Source organism: Carcharodon carcharias, chromosome 1 (genome assembly GCF_017639515.1).
Source record: "Carcharodon carcharias isolate sCarCar2 chromosome 1, sCarCar2.pri, whole genome shotgun sequence".
In the NCBI taxonomy this organism is placed as follows: Eukaryota; Metazoa; Chordata; class Chondrichthyes; order Lamniformes; family Lamnidae; genus Carcharodon; species Carcharodon carcharias.
This window is the reverse complement of record NC_054467.1, coordinates 151,084,817-151,102,198: the sequence shown is the minus strand read 5'-3', so window position 1 is coordinate 151,102,198 and position 17,382 is coordinate 151,084,817. Positions and strand designations below refer to the sequence as shown.

The window sequence follows — 17,382 nt, the reverse complement described above, 5'->3', positions numbered from 1 at the left end:
AACATGGCAAGTGAGCGAGTGCAGCTGCTGCAAGGCCAGAAACTGCTAATATTCGTTGTGAGAGCTGACTGGGCAGTTAATGGGCCTGGAGAGTGCAGCCCGGCTCTGGACCTTTGTTTACCTTAGCGTTGCCGCCTGACAGACTCCCTGGGCCGGCTCAGCTTTCACCGCCGACTCCCGGCAAAGCCTTCTCACTGCCCACCCTCTTTCTCTGCCCTCCACCACCCCCCCCCCCCCACCCCCCCCTCTCACTCCCGGGTTTATAATATTTTCATAAAGATGGCGCAGGAACCACAGGCTGCAAACTAATGACTGTCAGAAACATCGCTTCAATTTGTAATATGGTGAGTAAAGGGGCCGGGGGCATTTTCAGGGTCTATGAACTGGACGCGCGCCTGAAGTTTGGTTTTATGGTGAAGATAAATTGCCATCTAATCCAGGTAGAATTCAGATATAGAGACCCAATTTAACTGTCCCAGGGCTGAATTGAAGTTCTGTCCAACTATCTTTTCATTCTGTAAAATGTATTTGGGATTAAAAATCGACAGCTACATGAACAGTTCAGATCCAATGTTACATTTATTCGATGTCTCGATGTAGTGGCATATGAACCTGAGTGTGAAAACTGTGGATGAATTCAAAATGAAACTTCATTTAACGCACTTGCAGAAGTAGAAATTACCTTTACACATATGTACTTCTTTGGAACCATTGAGTTGCAGCATACGGATAATGGTGTACCGCGTATGAAGAATTAACTTTTGGAAATTTGTTGCATGGCGTTATTTACTCGTTATTTTGCGTATATCGCGAATGCAGAAAGAAATGTTGGCCACTAATAGTGAGATCTGCAGGTGTATCTTAGTATAGAAACAACTGTAAATTTGAGACCCTTGAAGTGGTTTGCATTAACACTTAATCGTTTTCTAATTTGAGGAAAACATTTATTGACATGACTTTAAAGGAACCTTGCAGAGCACAGAGTGAGCCATGCCTGGATACTACATTATGTCTAACAACTGGAAAAGACTTCCAGTAAGTGTACTAGAGGCAAAAAAAAAACAAGAATCATTTAAGAAACAATTAGATGCTGCAAATGGAAAGCATTAAACTCTTCCTAGAGAAATGAATTAAAAATAAGTTTGCCCACTCTAATAATGCAGGCAATTTGTCTTGCCTTGTATTAAGTGTCTTCTCTTGGATGAGGCAAGGGCACTTATCTATTTTTCCATTGGACAAGTGTGAATTTAGAACAGAAAGTTGGGAGGAATGGCCATTCTCACCTGTTGTTACCTTATGAGTAGGAAGGATGAGACCTCTTTTGCCTCAAAGCAACAGTGTAGGGGAATTATTCAGATTTTCTGTTATTGGGCCAAACTAAAGAAACTGCTGGGGAATGGTTAGGGCCTCACTGCATTATTTATTTAGATATTGAACTTTACATCATAGAATGAAATTGGCAATGTATACTTGCAATGCTGACATCTCGTTTTGTGCCTGATTCCTGGTTCTTTGGCAGGAATGGGAAATGGAGAGCAGTACTGTATTCACACAAGCAATGTTTCTGATATTGATCTCTGTTTCAAAATACATTTATAAATATCTTGAAAATGGATAACAGTGGTATTGTTTCCTGTATCTTGAGCTTTCATCTTGTGATTGAAAAAATATGGAGTACTTTTCTCAGCAAGATTAAGAACTGTTTGCCTTTTTTAAAAAAGAACTTAATTAGTAGAAATTTTCAGGATACCCAGTGTCTAAGTAAGGATAATTTGAGATAAACTATCACACAATGAAGAAATCGTGAGCTAGTCTTTTGTTTTAAGGAAGTGCAATTAATATTCATTTTCAATTAAAATTCAGTGGAATGTTTATATTTCAGAAAATGTTAAAATTCCTTAATGGCTGCCAGCATAAACTCTCAGAAAACCATTATGTTCATTGCTGGATTTCATGGCTGGTATAAATGTTTAATCTGAAAATATGAATAATAAATTTTTGGTCACAAGCTTGGTTAATGTTTGGTTGTAGGTAGTAAGTTTGTTCTGTAACTATCTGGTATTGTATAACCGTGATTCAAACTAGTAAAATGTAAATTTAGGGCTATAGCAGGAAATTGTTAACAAAAGAGTGATCAACATTCCGAATGGGCTTCTAGATAGTGGTGAAGGCAATACCCAAGAAACAATGAACTATTGTACTGTGGAGATTTGTGATCTGTCTAGATGAATTAATTTAGATTTGCCTGAACTGCTTTCCTCATCTGTAACCCATAAGCATTTATTGCGCAGCTGTTTGGTAAAAGATAGCTACAACTAAAGAAGTAAGGAGTTGAGGTACCATAACTTAAAGGGGAAGCCCAAAGGAGGTCAGTGGTATATGAGCCCATTGTGATATCTGTTTTTGTAAAACTATCGTCCACTTACTAGTTTTATACAGATTTCTGAGCTTTACTGAAAATGGCTGCTTGCTTTTTTTTATTATTTTGTGCTACACATATGTTAACATAAGCCTGTGCTTCACCCTAAGGTTTTGGCTTATTTGTTATTTTGTTATGTAAGGTTCGAGACAGCTGATCATTCAAGCATAGAATGGGCAAGTGTGGAGGAATGTTGTAAGTTATTGGCCCAGGATTATAAGCAAAAAAAGTTACTGTTATGAACAGTGCATCAGGTCAAGAGCAAGAACATGCACTTATTGGCAACAGCTCGTTAAAAATGCTGAACATTATGCTGCATCCAATATATTCTATAATTGTTAAAGTGGGAATTAACATTTTTGAATTTGGTTTTGCTGAATGGTCAGTTAATCATTTAAACTTCTGTAACAAAAATAAAAATACCTGGAAAATACCTGCAGTTTTTTGCTTTTATTTAAACTTCTGTATTTGGTTGGCACTATAAGTTTTGTTGCATTGTAAAATCATGGTCTACATGAAATTCGTGGTCCTCAATACAATAATTACACATACAGTTAACAGTAAATGTGTCACCTTTCCCGACTGGACTGTTAGATAATTTGGGCCTAAAAATACAAAATAGCATTCGTGACTGCCATATTATAAGTTTCAATTAATATAAAGTTTAAGAAAAGAGTGTGTCTAACAATATGAAAATCAACACTTCAATTGGGTTGCGGCTGTTAACTGAGGAACTCTGAGCTTCATTCACAATCCTGTGGAACACTCTCAGCTTGTATTTCTCTGGCGAGCAAAATGGTTTTGGCTAGGTTTCAGTTTTCTGCTCCAAGATGGTAAGAAATAAGTTAGCTAAAAGTCTTTTAGTTTTTAACATTTGTACTATGGATCTATCTGATTGATATGCCTGAGTTGAATCTTTTCCTTGCAAGCATGCAACATAAGAAAATGCCCTTAAACAATAGTTAAAATTACTGAAACCTCTTCAAGTTCAAAGATCTCTCTCTTTCGCTGTACTTCTCAGCTCGCAATCACCCGTCTCTCAATTTTTTTTCCACTTTCCCCTTCTTTCTCATTGATGTTACCCTGCCACGTGAAATGTGTCACCTCAGTTACTGTTATGGAGGCTGCTTTTTGTTTTGATATGCTTGCAGATCTTCACAATTTGTAACCTGTCGTTCTATAGGTCAAGACTCCTGTTATAATTTATGATCGTGAGAACTGAAATTAAGAATGTTTTACAAGCTGGCATCACAAGGCCTTTACTTGCTGGGACCAGTCTGTCAGGGTTTTCCGGAAAGCTTGCACAAAGCAGCTCCTTACTGTATTCACAATTACTACAGTTTGTGAATGCAGGCCTTTGAATGAGCCACAATAGAGCCGCAAAATTGGCAGAAATCGCCCACAAAAAAGATTTAAATACTTAATACGGGTAAATATGTGGCTTTACTCAACTCAAAACAGTTAGGTGCACTTTGCTTAATTATTTCTGTTGAAAACTATCAATGAGAAAGGTAGCTGAGTGTTTTTCATTTTGGTTAAATTCTGGCAGCACTTCCCAGTTATTCCATCAGAAGACTCACCATCTTCATTTCATTCAGTTATTGTTCCTTTGTTACAGTACCTGCTTTGTGTGATTGAGATTACAAAATGTTTGAACTCTCTCCAATACTAGTTATACAAAGATTTGAGTAATTCTGAGTAACATAGCAAAAAAAAGCTGAACTGTTGTATTAAAATTAAAAGCGCAATTGAGAAGTAATTGTGTTTTTTATTTTAAAAAAAATGGGTTTCATCTTCTGGTATTTACAAAAAGACTTCTTGTCTGTATACCAATGGATTATTGCTTGTTATTAACTAAACTATGAATTTGTTGATACAGATATATTAATTAGATCAGGGCAAATAATTTTCTGATTTGCCTTTTGCAAGGTTCTATGAGTAAAATAGACTTGCCCAATGAAAGGGCATATTGCAGGTTAATTTATGTAAATGCAGCAGATTGGTTAAGTATTATAAAAATATCAGTTGTTTATAGAGATGGATCATGTACATCAGAAAGAAAGGAACCGAAGGTTATGCTGATGAGGTTAGGTGAAGAGGGGTTGGAAGGGCTGTTGTTCAGCATAAGTACCAGTATGGGCCAGTTGGTTCGAATGACCAGATTGCATTGTGCGTTTTTTGTATAATATCACCTTTTTTTATTTTCTATAGGTATTGAAATGTAGTTCTATTTTGTGATGAGGGAACGGTTGCACTATCCTCTTTCAAAGTTCATCCTCAGTCTTTATCCAGTTTTTCCAAAGCAGATTTAATCCTAGCAATGTTTCCTAGCACATACTGACTTGATAGCTAACAATTTTGAAATTGGAGGAGTGTGTTTATGTAAGTAGAGTTTATTTTTCCCCGGGAGTGAGGATTCTAGGATACCAGACCATGTGTACATGGGCTGGGTTATAGACTGAGGGCAGGCTCCATGCACCCTGTGTAATTGTCTGGGAGTGAGTCTGCCTCTTCTTGTCTGGTTCACTCCACTTTAATTTTTTGGGTGACAGCCCTTTAATTAGTATGAGGTGGGATTCCCTGTCATCTCCGGACCTCTGATCGAACAGCAGCTGTACACCACATCAGAATCAGTGGCTATTGCCAGTATTATAGAAGACTCGAGCAAGAGGAACCATAGATGCCTCCAAACTCCTGGGGCTGGGTTGGCAGGCCCTACTAGGGGAGGTGGAGAGCATGTTAGACAGGGTGGGGAAGGTTGGGCATGCAGGGGTCCTCCAATTGGCAAGGGATCCCAGGAAGGAGGTACTTGTCTCCCCCGCCCCCTTTTCGTAGGATTCACCCTATCGGTTGGCATGAGGGCTGCAGGCCTCTCCTGCTGCCCATTAAATTGGAATGGCGGTGGGATGAGTCCCTTATCTGGGCATTAATTGCCTACTTAAGGATCTCAATTGGGTCACAGGTATGTGGTCCACTCAACGCCTACTTGCCTGTAAAATCATGACGGGTTGGGCTGGTGGTGGGTACGCCGCCGATGACACGGTGCCCTAATTCACAGGTCCACCTGCCTTTTTTCTCACCCACAGGTGGCTCGTAAAATTCAGCCGCCTGTGAACAGGATATTGCACTGCTGATTGGGGGAAGTTATCTCGAGCTATTTCCAAAATGTGGAATTGTATATCTTCTGAATTTTGATGTTTGCAGAATGAATCCTTTGTTACTTCCATTAATCCACTCCATTCCCAAATAGTTATCTAAGCTTGCACAAGACATTTTGAATGCACTAAGGTTTGGATAGCTATTAGATTCTTTAACATGACTTTAATTTTGAGTCATCTATTCAGTATTCAACTGCTGTTCAGTCTCCTTACCGATGATGTTATCCAGATTTTTGGGCCTTTTTAACAAATTATTTTGTAAAGTTGCATTTTAAGCCTTTCGAATTTAACAAGTTTTTAAATTACTATTGTAGACTTTGCCCCTGTGCATCTCTGCTGGTTTATTTTCAGTGGACCCCAGGAAGCTTTTTGGTGCTTTGGTAGGATACAATTCCTCAAATCTTGGGCACTTCCTAGTTCTTTTTCCAAATGTTTGTTCTTATATGTGGGTGTAGAGACTGAATATTTGGATTCTGTTACCTATAGCCCTCCCCTGTGTTCTGAGGTCATTTGCAATGTCCCTATTCCTTTGGCTGGAATTAGTAAATCTGCGCAAACAGGGATTGAACCTAGGACCTTTCTGGTCTTTCTAGCTCAGCTACTTCCTGGCTTAAGGAGCTGGAATTTTTGGGGAGGATTGTATTACTGTGGTCTTATTGAAACATAACATAATCCAGGTGCATTAAAATAATAATCCTTCCTGGTTTGCAATGCATTCAATCTTGCAAAAATATGTTGGTGAAACACCTGAATAAGTCCTTACTTGTTCAAATTGTACCTTTCTGTCATTATCCATATCTGCTGCAATAAAGGAAATGTGTTTTGTCCATTGGAATCAAAGTCATCCAAGTTTTTTTTTGTATTTTGAAGTGATCCAGCGGCACAAGAACCTTTTTGTTGTAAGGTCATCAACCTGAAACATTAACTCTGGGCAGAATCGTCCCAGATTTGCGCAAAGTATGGTAGTGGTGGGGAGAAAGGATGTTTTATCCGGCAGCTGCAATAATGGGTTTTCACACCATATCGTCCCATTCCTGGTGTGTCCCACCTCGTTAATAATACATTCCCTGGAAACATGCTAGATCACTGGTGGGTTGACCTCTGATTCGCCTGCCCCAAGGTCACATCAGGCCATCAGTAACCCAGGCGCCATATTTAAAGAGTGCCCCTGCACAGAGCTAGTACCCTCTCTATGGGATCAAAAGCTGCTGCAAAGTCATGGCTGCCAAAGGGAGGAAACATGCTGCCCCAAATTTAGTGACGCCTCCATCAGGCACCTACTGGGCACAGTGGAGGTCTGTTGCGAAGTCCTCTTTCCTCTCCCCACCCCCCCCCCCCCCCCCCCCCCCCCCCCAGAGCTCTGGGCGAAGGCCAGCAAGCAAGGTCACCACTCCAACATTGGAGGTGGTGCCAGCGGTGATCAGCGCCAATGCTCTGCAACACCCAGTGCTGAAAGCGGAAGAATGACCTCCTCCGTTCCACCAGGGTAAGTCACTCTTCTCATCACTCTCCACTCACACACTCTCAAACCCATCACATATCCACAGGAATCTCACTCACTTCCAGTTCAAGGGCCATCACCATTCACTTTCTCTCTCTTTCTCACTCACACACACCTTCATCTGCCATGCAGATCATGTCCTCATCCCATCAGTGGCACCACTCACTACCCACACATGCCAGGCATCCTTCTCATCTGGCCTGGCAGGTGTCCTGCTTACAATCTCTGCATTTGCCTTCATGAAGGACAAGATGGCAGACAACAAAAGGGAGAGGTTGCAGACTGGTGGAGGAATGCCTGATATCAAGGTCCTCACAGACTTTGAAACTAGAATCATCCAGCTGGCTGACAATGATCTGGACTGTCCCTATGCTAACGGTGAGGTCAGCGAAGCTCAATTAAGTGACAATCCAGCAGTGCAACACCTATCAGACAATCGTGCTGTGAGTAATATGTCCTGTTCCACGGTCCCCTGCCATGATTAATCATCTCTCCTTGTTTTCGCAGGCACTCCTCAGAGTGCAAAGCATGATGGAGGAGTCTGCCCGCCTTCTGTCTGAGGTGATAGCGCCGGTATGCCAACACACTGAGGTCAACACTGGTAGGATGGTGGCTGCCATGGAGACCTTGCTCCAGGGCATCAATCCTGCACTGCCACTTGGGCTGAACTCCATTGCTGATGTCATAGTTGGCCTCCAACAAGTGTCAACGTGAAGGGGTACGGGCAGCTCAATCTCACTCCAGCTAACCCTTCTCCTCAAGGAGTCAGCCAGGGGTCCTTGGGCACCCATGGGGGAGGATCAGCAGGTGCTCACCCCGAGGCCATCCACCCAGGGGACTCCGGGAGTGTCCGGCCCATTCAAACACCCTTTCTGTGACCAGAGCGGCTGCAGCTTGTGAGCTCGAGGAGGATGCAACTACCAGATGGTAGGACCCCAAAAACAGGCCGGGGGCCCTCCAAGTCTCAGCCCTCCAGAGATGCGTGCCAAGTTCATCATGGGGTGTAGCAGTCAGCAGGCTGCTTTCACCTCCGCTATGGATGTCAGGGGAGCACCAAGATGTAGCGACAGTGTTAGGAGGGTTAAGAAGATGTAGTTGCACAGCCTGGGCACAGGTGTTTAATCACTTGTACATAATATTTGCTACTGTAAATAAACTCCCAAGAATGTCTCCTTGCCCATGGCTCCTTGTTCTGATGAGCAGTGCTCGTGTTGCTCAGATGTGAAATCTTGGTCCCTGCACAAGATAAAGGCAAGTGTCTCTGTCCAGGGCCTCTTCACTGGGCAGTGTGTAACCTTCAGATCAAAGCGATGGTCCGGCTTCATACTCTCAGGACACATTAGTGATACCCGTATCTTGATGGTACTCGTTATCGCTGCCAGATTATCGTGGGCAGATGTCATTTTGTTATTCTTTGTGTACCCAGCACCCTTGAGGTGGGGCTGGTCCCCCAACTCATCAGCATCTGTGACCAGTATGCTTCTGAAGGGGTCAGGTGCTGAAGGCTGACAAGGGATCAGCATTTAAAGTTTCACAGCTGTGTCCCCCTGATCACAGAGCACAAGCGAGCTGCCCTCAGCCAGACAGGAGTTAGACATTCACTGTGGCTATGTGAAGATCTATGGAGGGTCCTCACCACATGTCGCCATCCTCCTGGAATCAAGTGACTATCAGGGCCTCCACTGCGTCTCATGACATCAGCCTGAGCACTGAGTGTATATGCACTGCTGTCAGCCACACAGGAGTCAAATGTTCATGGATGCAAGGTGAGGACATCAGGAGTGTCCTCACTACATCTCATTATCATCGTCCATGAATCTTCCCACTGTGAGGGCCTCGTGCTCACCTGCCTTGTCTGGCCAGTGCGAAGGCCTCATCGCTGGCATCCTCGCCTTCAAGAACCTCCTCACCCTCACCCCCGTCGATGTTCTCCTCATCAGGGGAGACATGCAGCCCCTCCATCTCCTCATCCTCAGCCAGGTCCTCTCTCCACCCCCCATTGCAGTACCAGGTTGTGGAGCGTGCAGCAAGCTACGATGATGTGCGACACCTATGGGGACTGTATTGCAGTGCTCCAACAGACCTGTCAATGCACCAGAACCTCATTTTCAAATGCCTATTGTTTGCCCCATCAAAGTCCGGGTTGCAGCTTGTTATACAGTCACTCTGTTACAGTCTGAGGCTGCCGCACGGGCTTCATTAGCCACGTCCTCTAAGGGTAGCCCTTGTCCTCGAGGAGCCAACTCTGCAGCCTCTCTGGACCCTAGAAGATGTCAGGGATCTGAGACTTGCTAAGATGAGGCATCTTGGATGCTCCCTGGGAATCGTGCGCAGACCTGTAGGATGCATTTGTGGTGGTTTCACACCAGCTGAACATTCAGCAAGTAGAAGCCCTTGCGGTTGATGTCGTTGATTGCCTGTTGCCATGGAGATCAAGGCGCCACATGAGTGTAGTGAATGCACCCTGCACCTGTGGAAAACTGGCGATCTGCACAAATCCCAGCACTCTTGCTTCCTGGCTTTCCTGACCCTGGGTGAAATGCACAAAGCCTCCTGGATACATTTGTGCATGGAGGCTTGTGAGATCCCACACAGGTCACCTGTGGAGCACTGGAAGGAGCCACTGGTGTAAAAAATTGAGCACTGTCGTCGCTTGCACCACTCACAGTGGATGCCCTCCATATGACCATGGCATCAAATCCTGCAGCAGGTGGCATATATGGCCGATCAGTTCCCTAGACGAGCAGTCTTTGACAACACTGGTTCTTGGTCATCTGCAGCAACTACAAGCGCTGCCTACAGAACATGACGCACACAAGCGACGGCTCACTGTGGATCTTCAGCTGCGTGCGCAGCAGGCCCTGCTGCCCCTTCATCTTGAGGGAGGTGCTCCTCCCTTTGCTGAGCCAGGTCCCTCCGCTGCTCTGTTGCTCTTCCCTGGCCGTTAAGTCATGAGGCATACCGCTAAATCACCAGGCTCTGTGATCCTGATGTTCTCCTCATGCAGATCAAAGAAAGAGATGTGTGTGTTAGCATAGGTGTACTAAGAACCTTTCCTAGTTAAGTCTGAAGGCCCCTTTTATGCATGCAGGAGATAATTGGTCATCACTTGGATCGTCCAGTGTGTAATATGCTCATTGGCTGTCCAAAATCCCACCCACCTCTGGCCCACTCCACTTGTCCGATTGGCGGCAGTTTCGGCCATTGGACTGCATGCTGTGCTCTCAGCTCAGGCAAAGGCATTCTCCTACCCGAACTGCAAGGCTGCACTCCAGTTCTGTCGAAGGGTCATGAGGACTCGAAACGTCAACTCTTTTCTTCTCCACCGATGCTGCCAGACCTGCTGAGTTTTTCCAGGTAATTCTGTTTTTGTTTTGGATTTCCAGCATCCGCAGTTTTTTTGTTTTTATATCTGCAAGGCTGCACTGTTAGCTTAAACCATGATGGATACTCATCCAAATCTTAAAGACATTGCAAGGGGCTGGGAGTGCCTCCACCTGACTGCGCCATGGCACAAGGGAATTCTACAACTTGCCCAGTCGGCCAATTGCCCTGCTGCCCCCTAAAATGCACACTACTCTGCAGCTTCACCCAAGGGGGTGAAAAGTTCTGGAGCATTTGGTGGCACTTTCACGCTTTTGCATTAGCCATGACTTCAAGCATGTCAATGGAGCTGCAGTTGAACGGTCTCAGCTGCAGAAGAATGCTCACTTTTGACAAGCTTTTTAAAGTGTGTGTCCACATCCCTCACGCCCCCACCCTCCCCCACAACCCCTTGGCACGTGCTTGAGTATTTCCTTCAGTATGTGCTGCCATGCCCCTGTCAACTCCCCCTCCTACCCTGATCTGACCTGCACTTGAGTCCCTGCCCCAGCACTGCAACCGGGAAAAAACAACTTGCCTGTGACTCTCGTGAATGCACAGCACCTTTTCTTTGATGTCCTAAGGGTGATGCTCGTGAGTGCTGTGCAAGGCTTTGTGCACTCACCTTCGTGTTCAGCTCGCCAGGTGCACGCCTTTTAAAAGCAATCATAAAGCATGCCGTTCTGAAGTCACGTGTGGGGATGATTCTGGTGAACAGGGCTTGTAATGATATGCAGATGTATTAAAATGATGCTTCAGATATGCAGCGGCAGGAAATGCGGCCCGCTGTTGATGGGTGGAGTGGAAGATCGCAAACTGGTTTCACGATGGCGTAAAACTGATTTTTTGCCTTCTCGCCATATTGTCCCCCACACCACCGACGCCATGGGGGCCAGAAAATTCTGGCCTCTGTTCATCTCTCCACATAAACTGCCTGATCTGCTGCGTGTTTCCAGCATTTTTTGATTTTTGTTTCAGATTTACAGCATCTACAGTTTCTGATCAATATATCCTTCTATTCATTGTGTTTATCTAGCTTCCTCTTAAATGCAACTATGCTATACTCCTCTCCTACTCTTTGTGGTACTGAGTTCTACATTCTATCACTTGTGCGTAAAGGAATATCATATTAGATTTATTAATGATCTTATATTTCTGATTACTAATTTAGTTTTCCCCATCAAGTGGAAACACATCTTTCTTTGAGACTAGAAAAGATTTAACACTGGAATAAAGCTGATCTGTTAATTTCTGGAGGTTAATTTAGCAAAATTGTGTTTGAGCTTGGAAGAAAGAAAATATGTTTGCATACAGCACCCATTCTCTTAAATCAATTGTTGCAAAGCTTAGTTTCAGTTTTATACCAGAAAAAGCAAAGCCTTGTATTTGTTAGGAATCATTACATTCAAACCTGCATTAAGTTTGTGTGGCACTGCTTCTTGCTGCACTAATGTACAGTACAGTGGAGTAATGAGCAGAAGGTTTGATTTTTTTCAACATCCTACTGATCTCAGCCGCATTGCTATTGTTCAGTTTTGACCAGAGACCCAGAAATTCTCTGGTTTGCAAGGATGGAGGAGCAGGAACTGATTATGGCTGCCTTACAAAGATGTTGTCTATGGCCTGAAAGCAAGTCATCTGCCCAGTCAATTTATTCTCAGAACTACTTTGCAAAACAAATGTGTGCATAATTTTGTATAATTTTGGGCAGCTGATAATTTAAATTGAATCATAGACAAGGTTTATATACAAAGGTATGATTGACGCTTCATAGGCATGTTTCAGTCTTAATATGCATCATAGATTTTAAATTCTTTAATTTCCCAGGGAAGGATAAATTTGGCAAACTTGTTGGTAGGGTTGAAAGATGTAGCTTGGCCTGGCAGCAGATGATAGGCAAGAGGTTAGTGTTGAAGGAATGCAGATTTCTTGGACTGTTGTAGGACTAGAGGAGATTACAAATATGGGGAAGGTTTGGAGGGTTTTGAACGTTCGTATGAGAATTTTAAAATTGAGTTGCTCGACAGGAATATAGGTCAACGAGCACAGGGGTGACTTGATTTTTTAAAAATTTATTTGTTCATGGAATGTGGGCATCACTGGCAAGTCCATCCGTAATGGCCTTTGTGAAGGTGATGATGAGGTGCTTTCTTGAACTGTATGTACACCCACAGTGCTGTTAGGGAGGGAGTTGCAGGATTTTGACCAGGCCACAATGAAGGAACAGTGAAATTAATCCAAGTCAGGATGGTGTGTGACTTGGAAGTGCTGGTGTTCCAATGCAACTACTGCTTTTATTTTTCTTGGTAGTAGAGGTCACGGGTTTGGAAGATGCTGTCGAAGGAAGCCTTGGTGAGTTGCTGCAGTGCATTTTATAGATAGTGGCATCATTGTGTACTCGGCATTGGTGGTGGAGGGAGGTGGTGGATGGGGTGTTGATCACATGGGTTGCTTTCTCCTGGATGTTGTCGAGCTTCTTGAGTGAAGTTAGAGCTGCACTCATCCAGACAAATGGAGACTATTCCTTCATACATCTGTGGTGTGCCTTCTAGATGGCCCACGGGTTTTGGGGAGGCAGGGGCTGAGTTATCACAGAATTGCCAGCCTCTGACATGCTTTTGTAGCCACTATATTTATGAGGCTGGTCTGGTTCAGTTTCTGGTCAATGGTAGTCCCCAGGATGTTGATAATGAGGGAAATTTGCGATGGTAATGCCATTTAATGTCAAGAGAAGATGTTTAGACTCTCTCTTTTTGGAGTTGGTTATTGCCTGGCACTTGTGTGACATAAATGTTACTTGCCACTTATCAACCAAACCCTGAATATTGTCCAGGTCTTGCTGCACATGGACACAGACTGCTTCAGTATCTGAGGAGTTGCAAATGGTGCTGAACTCTGTGCAGTCATCAGCGAATATCCTCACTTCTGAGCTTATGGAAGGACATTGATGAAACAGCTGAAGATGGTTGGGCCTAGGACACTATCCTGAGGAACACTTGCAGCAGTATCATAGGCTGAGATGATTAGCCTCTAACAACCACAGAGGAATATGGTTGTGGTTGGAGGTGAATTATCTCAGTTCCAGGACATCACTGCAGGAGTTCCTCAAGGTAGGTGTCCTAGATCCAACCATGTTCAGCTGCTTCATCAATTACCTTTTTTCCATCATAAGGTCAGAAGTGGGGATGTTCGCTGATGATTGCACAATATTGAGCACTATTTGCAACTCCTCAGATATTGAAGCAAGTCCATGTCCAAATGCAACAAGATCTGGACAATATCCAGGCTTGCGCTGACAAGTGGCGAGTAACATTCGCGCCACACAAGTGTCAGGCAATGACCATCTTCAACTAAAGAGAATCTAACCATTGCCCCTTGACATTCATTGGCATTACCATTGCTGAATCCCCCACGATCAACATCCTGGGGGTTACCATTGACCAGTAACTGAACTGGACTAGCCATATAAATACTGTGGCTACAAAAGCAGGTCAGAGTCTAGGAATCCTGCAATGAGTAACTCACCACCTGACTCCCCAAAGCCTGTCCACCATCTACAAAGCGCAAGTCAGGAGTGTGATGGAATACTCTCTACTTGCCTGGATGAGTGCAGCTCCACTGACACGCCAGAAGCTTGACACCATCCAGGACAAAGCAGTTTGCTTGATTGGCACCCCATCCACAAACATTCACTCCCTCCACCACTGACGAACAGTGACAGCAGTGTGTACCATCTACAAGATGCACTGCAGAAAGTCACCAAGGCACCTTAGGCAGCACCTTCCAAACCCACGACCGCTACCATCTGGAAGGGTAAGGGCAGCAGATAGATGGGAACATCACCCACCTGGAACTTCCCCTTCAAACCACTCACCATCCTGACTTGGAAATATATTGCAGTTCGTTCACTGTCGCTGGGCCAAAATCCTGAAACTTCCTAACAGCATTGTGGGTGTAACTACACCACAGGGACTGCAGCAGTTCAAGAAGGCAGCTCACTATCACCTTCTCAAGGGCAATTTGGGGTGGGCAATAAATGCTGGCCTAACCAGTAACGCCCACATCCTGTAAAAATAAATTTTTAAAAATTCATCCTTTGTGCTTGGTATGACTCCAACACTGAATGGTTTTTCCCCTGATTCCCATTGCCTTCAATCTAGCGCTTCATAATGCCACACTCAGTCAAATGCTGCCTTGATGTCAATCTCAGTAATTCTCACCCGTATCACCTGTGGAATTCACTCAGCTCTTTTGTCCATGTTTGGATCAAAACAGTAGTGAGGTCTGGAGCTGAGTGGCTCTGGTGGAACCCAAACTGAGCGCCAGTGCTCAGTTTCTTGCTGAATATGTGCCGCTTGATAATAGTGGTACTGACACCTTCCATTACTTTGATAATTGAAAGGAGACTGATGGGGTGTTAATTGGCTGGATTGGATTTGTCTTGCTTTTTGTGGACAGGACCTACCTGGGCAATTTTCCACATTTGGGTGGATGCCAGTATTGTAGCTGTACTGGAACAGCGCAGCTAGCGGAGCAGCTAGTTCTGGAACACAGTTCTTCAGTATTATAGTCAGGATGTTGTTTGGACCTATAGCCTTACAATATCCACTGTCTTCAGCCGTTTCATTCACTTGCAACACTTTTCAGCCGGAAGTCCAAATGTTTCACCCTTGTCCTTTACATTGATGTGCTGGGCTCCCTCATCATTGAGTGGGGTTTTTCTTGGAGCCTCATCCTCTGGATAGTTGTTTAACTGCCCACCACCATTCACGATTTGATGCGAGTTAGGATATGGGTAGCAAAGTTTTTGATGGACTCGAGCATTATGGAGGGTGGAAGATGGGTTGCAGAACAGGAGGCCATTGTTTTTGTTACGTCTAGACATGATGACCATAGGTGAGGAATTCGGCAGCAGAGGGGATGATGTTCATGCTGGCATTCTTTTTCTCATCTTCCCCCTGCAGCACTAGAAAACTTGTTTAAAAAAAATTAAATGTCCTGTTTTTGATCACTGATATTGAAAGAAATGCATGAGATTATTTGCCAGTGCAGACCAATTAGAACAACAATGGCTTGGAGTAAATCTTGAAACCAATGATCTGGAGTTAGTTGAAAGTTGGAAATTTTCTGCTTTTTTTTTTACTTACCTAAGATGCACAGTTCACAGAATATCTAAAATATGTCTGCCAGCAGTTTTTCTTGGATTGGAATTATTTACTTATTACTGCAGGTCTCCTTTTCTTTGTTTCTCCCTCAGCAATGCAAATCTTCATTTTTCAAAATCTGATATTTTTATCTGTGTTTTTTCTTGAGGTGAGCAATAACAAAGCAAGTTAAAAAATAGAGAACAATAATATGTATTACAATTTCATACTGTAGCCAATACAGAAGTATGCAGGAAATCTTGTTGGATTTGCAATAACATGAATCTACTGCGAAAAATCCAATCGAATTCTTAGATGATGGCATTTCAGCATTGACTGCTTTTTGTAATAGCAAAATTTGGGAAGTTTGCTGGGAACAGGCTGTCATTTCTTTTTTTAAAGACATGACGAATTGGCCTCCTTAAAACATTTGTGGTCCTTATGGTGATGGTGCTCCCACATTTATGTTGGGCAAGAAATTCAAGGATACTGCCACAATGATCATGAAGGAATGATGGGTGATACATGTCTGTTTGGTAGGAATTCCGCTTAATGAAAACCGAGAAATACCAAGACTTTACAATGACTCACATTGTAACTGGCCCTTTGAAGAGTCAGAATGACTTCATTCCTAGCACAACTGGCACTGTACAGACCAAGGATTAACCCTGAGATCTCAGTTTCTCTGACTCGGCAATTAAGAATGATTGTTATTCAGGCTCAATGAGTGATCATTGGGTGTGCCACTAGAAGACTGTGTGGTATGACTGGCAGCAATTTCAATAAATTCACAAAGCTCTCAAATATTTACATCCCTTTCACATACTTGTTCTCTTGGCTGCCCAGTAGTGCATCAAATGATAAATCAAATATTAGCAGTTATACCAGTTCTACCAGGGATGAAGAGCTTCCTAAAATGAACCCTCAAGGGGCAAAAAGAATCAAAATTTACGATATTGAAAGGAAAATATTTTCACATTTTGTCTTGGTTGAGGTTATTTTTATGTAGTACATGTTTTTCCAGTTATGTTTGATGTTATATGACTTGTACGAATGTACATTATCCACACTTGAGTATCTTTGTGTTCCACCTCAACTTGTTCTCTCATGTATTTGAATGCTGAGTAGCTCTCCAAGGAGTAAAATGTAATTTGTGCAGATGCAAAGATTTTTATATTAGCCAAGATCTGCTGTGCAATGTTTTTTTTTAAAAAAATCAATCTTTGAACTGCATATTTAAGTAACAAAAATCTAAATCAGAATGAATAGCGGTCAGGACTTTTTTGACCCCAAAAATTGGAAGTTGAGCTTTCCATTTATTGTACCTGTCAATATAAGCACAAGATAAGACTACCTTTTTAAATGGAAAAATCAAAATTTTCTGCTTTGTAATATTTACTATGGGATATTTTTACTCTGAACTGATCCTATTGGATGTTCGTGTAGTTTAAACAACACAACCATTTAAAACTTATTCAGAGAAGCCAGTGAAGGAAAAAATGTGCATACAGTTTTTTGAGCAGAATTTAGGTTTCGAACAGTCATATTTAGGCTTTTAAAAATTTGTTCAACCATCAACATCAGTTTAATATTTTTTTAAAATGCACATTATTGTGCTGAGCTGTTTAAAATCTATCACCCCACATACAATAGCAGGGTCTAATCAATTTGAATAAATTCACAAAGCTCTGAAAAATATTTATCCCTTTCACATACTTGTTCTCTTGGCTGTCCAGTAGTGCATCAAATGACAAATCAAATATTAACAGTTATGCCAGTTCTGCCAGGGATGCGGAG

The 17,382-nt window shown here is 43.1% G+C and overlaps 1 protein-coding gene across 3 annotated transcripts in view; it reads left to right on the top strand.

Moving 5' to 3' along the window:
* Positions 1 to 254: 254 nt before the first annotated feature.
* The window catches only part of usp46 (ubiquitin specific peptidase 46), a 92,988-nt gene continuing 75,860 nt past the window's right edge, over positions 255 to 17,382 (top strand). For 2 of the 3 annotated variants that reach the window (XR_005946257.1, XM_041214101.1), the window contains exon 1: positions 255 to 344. Coding sequence is in view for 1 of the 3 variants with exons in the window: in XM_041214101.1 (XP_041070035.1) it covers positions 309 to 344 (36 nt within the window). In the remaining 2 variants the exon portion in view is untranslated. The remainder of the gene's footprint in view (positions 345 to 17,382) is intronic. The other variant, XM_041214178.1, reaches the window with a different exon arrangement.